Source organism: Sander lucioperca, chromosome 20 (assembly GCF_008315115.2).
Source record: "Sander lucioperca isolate FBNREF2018 chromosome 20, SLUC_FBN_1.2, whole genome shotgun sequence".
Lineage (NCBI taxonomy): Eukaryota > Metazoa > Chordata > Actinopteri > Perciformes > Percidae > Sander > Sander lucioperca.
This window is the reverse complement of record NC_050192.1, coordinates 9,942,223-9,949,269: the sequence shown is the minus strand read 5'-3', so window position 1 is coordinate 9,949,269 and position 7,047 is coordinate 9,942,223. Positions and strand designations below refer to the sequence as shown.

The following is a 7,047-nucleotide window of genomic DNA, read 5'->3' as shown; positions in this document are numbered from 1 at the left end:
ATAAACTAAGAAACTAAAACCTGAAATCATAATTTAATGGTCTCAGACTATTTTCTCTAACTTTGCCACTGAATACTTTATTATTATTTCAAAGTGTGATGCTGTATAGTACAAGATAGAAAATATTAAAAGCATCATTCTTAGTTGTTAATGACTGTGTGTTATGTTTGTATCATTACAGGGTTGGAATACAAGTTCATGGTAAAGTCTGTGGATCCAGATGGAACAACTGCAGTGACTGAGAGTCAAAATGAGCCAGATGATGTGGTGATATCCCTCCACCATGACCTCCATAAGGAAGGGATGGAAGAAGAAGGTGAAGAATATGGAGACAAGCTGGGAGAAATTACCAGTCCTGCCCCTGTGATCCGACCAAACCGCACTGGTAAAAACAATTATTTCAATGTAACACACTGACACAACTAACAGTTTGCAGGGTCCAAGCCCATGGGCCAAACACACAGATGCCTGAGATGTCATCAATTTCCAAAGTGCTCAGTTGTCCCCTCAACAGATTTATAGAGTGTAACCAAGTGTGTGTCACAGCTAAAGGGTTACATATGTCATACTAATGTGTAACAGCTGTGATGTAGGCAGCTTTTTCTGGTGTGTTAGGTGAGATTGTGGGGACTTTGCAACAGTAATAATGTACTCTGAGGTGTTATGAGAAAAAAAACTATAAGGACACTTTTATCACTGATATCATCCCCTTCATCTCCTCTATTGTTTACTTATATTGGGAAACCTCAGAGTATATTATCATGCTTCTTTCATGGTCATTTAGAGGAAGGTAGAGGTTGTGTTTGCCATCTATTTTATAGGTCTGTATGTAGTCAGTTTAACTCTTGGTTAGGTTTGATTCTACACTGAGTTAAATGGAGACGTAGCCTGAATCCTTTTGCTATGGTTACCTTCCATGGTTAAAAAATGTACCAAGTCAAAAGTGTTGTTTTAAAACTAAGCTAAATGTCACACTGTATATGTTTAAGGGCACTTTAGGTCAACATATTTTTATGTCTGGTTGATCAGTGTCATAGTGTAATGCTGTGTCTCAATTTACTTGCGTAGTGTGAATTTTGACAGGGTAGTGTTGTCTTAAAACTGCACATGGCCGTTATGCACTTACCAGAAATGACGATCGCAACTTTTGACCGCTTCTGCTTGTTTTTATTGTTGAATTGAAACCGGCTGGAGCATTACATTAGCCACCTATTATCGCCCGTCAATAGATCTGCCAGCTTGTTTTCTCACCTCAGTTTTATTAAAAATGAACATGCTTTTACCGTTTCTTGCTTGTGTGTGCTCACTGTTTCACGCGACGGGGAGATTGCGCCACCAACGTATAGTTTGGTGTTCCTCGGAGCAACCGCTGCAGCTTCCTCGGCTGCCATTTTCACAAGTTTGGTGGTCCCTTCCCTTCGGCTACACAGCCAAGATGGTGACCATAGAAGGTGAGACGTTCCACACACGGATTTTTGAACGTTAAGAGTGCAACATCTGGGTACTCACAGTCCACTGCATTTTGACATACTTGTCAGTGTGAATGCACTTATGCACTCAAAATAGCAAGTGTAAGTACTGAAGTACGCAAATTGAGACACAGCATACGACTTTGAAATATGCTATATTCCGCAAATTCTAACTATGCTATGGAGATTCGGTCAACACTGCGGTAATGCAAAAACTATATTTTGCATCTAATGGTAGAAAACTATCAATTTGAAAGTCAGTTTACTACTATATGCCATGGATGCAGTGATGGAAGAGGTATTCAGATCCTTTACTTAAGTAAAAGTACTAATACAACACTGTAAAAAATACTCTGTTACAAGTAAAAGTCCTCCATTAAAAAAGTTATTTAAGTAAAAGTATGTAAGTATCATCCGGAAAATGTACTTAAAGTATTAAAAGTAAAAGTCCTCAATGCAGAAAAAAGCTGTCAGATTAATGTAGTGGAGTAAAAAGTACAATATTTCCCTCTGAGGTGTAGTGGAGTAGAAGTAGAAAGTGGCATGAAAAGAAAAGGCTCAGGTAAAGTACAAGTACCACAAACACAATACAGTACACGTACAGTACTTGTAATGTACATGTAGTAAATACACATATACATTCTACCACTGCATGGATGCAAGATAAACATAGGGATCTGAGGGAAGCACTTATTCTAGTTACCACACAATCTGCTAAATAGCAAAAGGTCCTCACCTCTCCACCAACGTTTCCTGTCTATATCTACACTGCCAGCTATCAAAAACACATTCAGCTCCAAGAGTGCTGCTGTTATGGAGGCCATCAACTACAAAGTTAAACCAATGGTCAACATGTACCAATTAATGACACAATATTTCATGAAGCTCATTAGCGAATACAGGCCGCAGGCAATAATGGCTTTCCGCAACCCAGTTTATTTTAATTCTTGCTTCAGGTAAACATAGCCAGAAAACTAATTAAAGAGTGAGCCTGTCATTGCCCATTGCCCAACGTCAGCATGTTTATTCATAAATTACAATCATTAGATGTGAAACAGTGACATTTAGCTCATTCTGTGTACAAAATAATGAATGTGCACAAGTACAGTGGGCCACATATCAATATTTACTCTTTAATTTGGAGACTACAAAGGAATTCAATAAAAAATAATTGCCACATGTACCATGCACTGCATTTAACCACATGGTGTTACAAGAAATCTGTTCTATTAACCAGTGTTGCTTTAGTACATGTTTTATATTAACTAACCTCATCGGAAAATCTTTCTTTTTCTTTCTACTGCTTGTGCTTCACCTTGGCACAATATTTTTGCCTGTGTGAGTGCAGTAGGGTGCAGGGATACAGGACTTTGTGAAATGGCATGTTATCTGAGACAAAAGGCATTACTTAGGTCAGTAAAGTGTGAGTTTTATACATCATTTATAGTTTAATCAAACAAATGAATCACAGCATTAGTTCAGGCAGAGCACTGAGGTGTGTCAGTGATTGGCATCAGCTGCTTCATTCATGCTTCACAATCACTGGCTCATCAACCAGCTATGTAGCTATCAGCTGATACGCTAACACTTTTTGCTGCTGCAGCTTCTGTATTTCAGCTTTCTTTATTTGCTACACATGGCCAATTCCTTGACGTAAGTGTCTCTGATTTCGTGAATTTAATAACAGCCAATATAAGTGATGTTGTTAGATCAAATCAGATAAAAAGAGATCAACACAGCAAACTTCATAGAACAAAGAACTAGAAACCAGTGCATGTGTTAGTGCATTGTTAGTTATTAGTGTATTTATTGTGATACCGATACATTTGTTTTATCCAGCTCTTTCTATGACTTTTTAATTTTTGTTTCCCCCCTTTTATCCCTGGTTTTAACGTTAGCAGGATATGACATGAACTGTAATTCCTTTAAAGGAAGTCTGTAGGGTTGCAGATTTACAGAAAGTTTGCACAAAGAGATCAAAAAGACTAACAATGAGCGCTCCATGGAGCACAACTTATTGGAGAAATGTTGATCACTCTAATTTAAGATAAGTCAAAACACAACTGGCATTCTTTAAATGTTGGTCCAGTCAACATGTTTTTTGTTGGTCCCTGATGATAGAATCCACCAACCTGTAAAACTTGTCATTGTTGTTGTTTTGGGCCTTTAGATTCTCTTGAGTCGGGACATAGGAAGAAAAGAAGGGTATTTGGAACTAACACTGCTGGTGAGTGGCCAAGAAGATTTTTTCTTGTCTTTCAATTGGTTTTTATCATGTTTACTTTCTCTGTGTATCACTCTCACTTTTCTGTTTGTTTCTCTTCCCATTTTCATAATTTTTGAGTAATGACTTGCATGGAATTGTTAAAAGCACAAGGTGGGAGAGAGTGATCAGAGTAAAACTGAATCCATTGTTTGAAAGCCTGCATTAGATTTCATGAGGCACTTTATGTATGGATAAAAATATGCTGTGTAAGACATTTGAATTGTACTGAAGAATGGAATTTCACACTAAACCTTGTGGTAAAAGATAATAAATTGATAGCAGCCAGCAAGTCAAGTTTACAGTTACTCATTCATATCAAAGGAAAAGTCTGACATTTTTGGAAGTTCACTTATTTTATGTCTTCTTGAGAGTTAGATCAGTATCAGTTTAATCTGTGTGTTCAATACAGAGATGTTGGAGGTGATGGGTGTTAAGCCTAGCTTTGCACAACTGGAATCAGGGAAAACCACTACAGCCAAAAGAAATCAGCTGGGTGTGACCACTAGAAAAGACAACTTATTTACTCTATTGTATGCAAGCTGTTTTATCATCCAACTCTCTATAAGAAAGCAAACAAGCAAGTATCGCTTTTAAACAAACACTTGGCTCAATGGTACTGCAGGTTTTAATCATCTAATTTGTGAAATGTTGTCAGACGTTCTATAATATTTCCCCTCTTAGTCATAGCTGCACCAGGCATTTTGCACTCTAGTGGCCCCAAGTGGTCTCTATACATATTTTAGTGTGAAAGACTTCATGTAGGAATAATGTAGTCAGTGATCTCCCACTCCTCAACCATACCGACACATTTCCTTCATTTTTGCAGCATATCCAACACTTAAAATATGGTGAAATACAATACATCTGCAGCATCTCAGTTTGTAGGGTATGTTTTTAATCTATTTTTTTTTTCACCTCACATGCAGTTTCAGCAGCAGACCGCTGCCTGGAGCCAATGTCAGAGGGGGCTTGTTCAGAATATGTTCTGCTCTGGTACTTCCACCCTCGCTCAGGGGAATGCAGGCCATTTGTGTACGGGGGCTGTGGTGGCAACAGAAACAGATTCTCCACAAGACATGAGTGCCAGAGTTGGTGTGAGAAGGAGAGGAGAGGTAGGGGGAACCATTCAGATCACAAATGAAATATACATTGAAATCTTCTTTATAATGTTTTGGTTGTGCACTATGAATGGGAGGGCACAATAGATGCAAAACTGGTCTTCAATACAATATCATATTCTGTTCACCTTTTTATGATAGTAATAAAAAAATGCATTTACACTTCCACAGGTCCCGAGGCCTGGAGATGAAACTAGCAACTCCATACAAGAAAAAAACTTTTGTACATAACTGTCATAACTTTGTATTTTATATTGGATTTATTTATACATTTTAACAGCGGTTTCATCATTTTGTTTTATGGACAAAGTGTTGAAACTCAAAATGTGAATTTTTTTTTATTTTTATGTTTTTGAAATGTCAAAGGTGATCAATATTCACACTACTGAAAAATTAAATCTGTCTTCTTTTTGTGTGTCTGTGGTGCTTGTCTCTTGTCTCTCCTCTCGAGTCTCTTTATGTAACACTCAGTCCCCTTTCTTTTCCCGTTTTGTCAATTGCCCTGCATTCTGTGCAGTGAGAGAAATAAGAAGCTGGTAGCTGATTGCCTGCTGCCACTTTTGCCACTACATATGTTCCTTTGGCAGGGGGTGTTACAGGGGCTCAGTGAGGGAGATCACGCGGGGACTGTTTTAGAGGACTCTCCATCAGACCGGCGCAGCACTAGCAGGGGATTCCTGCATGAGTGTTGATGTGGGGGGCAGCACGCATTCAAGGTTTTCTGACAGTGTGAAACATGAAAATGCACGACACACAACTTAAATTCTCAGTGTCATTGGTTGATGTTTGAAAGAGGATACTCTGCCTTCGTCTTCAGTGCAACATGCTGCACCAGCTCCACCACCAGGTTTCCTAAATTGAAGTCAATTCCTCAAAAGGTTGCTCCCTGAAAATAGTATTTAAAGCAGAAATTCCATTTGCCTCAAAGACAGATGAGTCTTTCATCAACAAGCCTCCAAAGGCTTTCTCTTTATTAGTCACGATTCTGCGCTGTAATGTACTCCCACATGCAAAGATGCTTCATAGATCTGCAAGATGTGGTTACCCAGTCTACAGTGACAGGCTGTTCTCACCGAACCACACCCCCTGCCAAAAACAACTAGTCAAAACCTAAGACAGATGCCACGATGCAAAATAATATTAAAATTACAATTTGCTACAATTTACTTAAAATTGTAGCATTCAAATCATTTGAATATTCAAATATCACTCATTTCTAAAGAAGATAGATATGTGTGTGTGATTATTTTCCATTGAAGTTGAAGAGGAGCAATTTATTCCATTTCAGAGATCAAGCAGGACTGGGAGGACATCTTATAGCACAGTGTGTCACAGACTGGGATTACTCCAGCTGTGAAGACTTGCAGTCATATTAGTCCTTCAATGAAGTTGCTCATTGGAGCTTGACCCAACCCCTTTGATCCTCTCACTTCTTCCATCTTGGTTTTGACATGGTAATGTACATCACTGCAGATGGTTCCCATCAGGGGGCGTGGACACTCAAAAGCTTTAATTAAAACACAATGTTCTCTGGATCTCATATATCATTCTTCTTTTGAAATTAAATAACCATGTATACAGCATGCAATTCATACATACTGTGAACAACTTAGTGAACTTTAACATGTTATACACGTCACATGTATTGAAAGAGGTGACCATGTACCTTATGTATTTTAGTGTCATGTCTCAGGAGTGTTATGCCATTAAGTGGCATTATGGTTTTATTAAAGGGACCTACACCTAAATTGTAAATTTTACTTAATTCATATTTACAGTGTAGCATAATACTAAAGTTTTTCCTTTGTAGCTTATTTGGTTTGCATCAAGACTCATTTACTATCAACTTTTCAACATTTAAAACTGAAAACTTTAGACAGTTTATTAGACAATGGAGAAGCCCATGAGCATGTATTGACTTAAAGTTTATTTATTGCAGACAAAGTGAGAAACTAGCAAACCAATGTCTTTCTGGAGAGGATGAACACCAGCCAAATCCAATTAATGCTAAAGTTGTTATTGGGTTATAACTTATCTAGATTCCATTCCACAGTTCCATGTATTGTATCCATTGTAATATTTCCTAGTTTTAGTTGATGTATTTAAATTGTGGCTTGTTTTATTCGATCATCATTCCAAAACCCAAATATATTCAATTTCCTATCATAAATGACAAAGAAAAGCATCAAACCCT

The 7,047-nt window shown here is 37.9% G+C and overlaps 1 protein-coding gene across 4 annotated transcripts in view; it reads left to right on the top strand.

Annotated features, from left to right (window-relative positions):
- The window catches only part of col7a1l (collagen type VII alpha 1-like), a 61,366-nt gene extending 55,967 nt beyond the window's left edge, over positions 1-5,399 (top strand). For all 4 annotated transcript variants that reach the window (XM_035996211.1, XM_035996212.1, XM_035996213.1 and 1 more), the window contains 4 exons: positions 182-385; positions 3,640-3,696; positions 4,662-4,847; positions 5,025-5,399. In XM_035996211.1, coding sequence (XP_035852104.1) covers positions 182-385; positions 3,640-3,696; positions 4,662-4,847; positions 5,025-5,044 — 467 coding nt within the window. In that variant the 3' untranslated portion in view covers positions 5,045-5,399. The remainder of the gene's footprint in view (positions 1-181; positions 386-3,639; positions 3,697-4,661; positions 4,848-5,024) is intronic.
- The last annotated feature ends 1,648 nt before the right edge of the window (positions 5,400-7,047 follow it).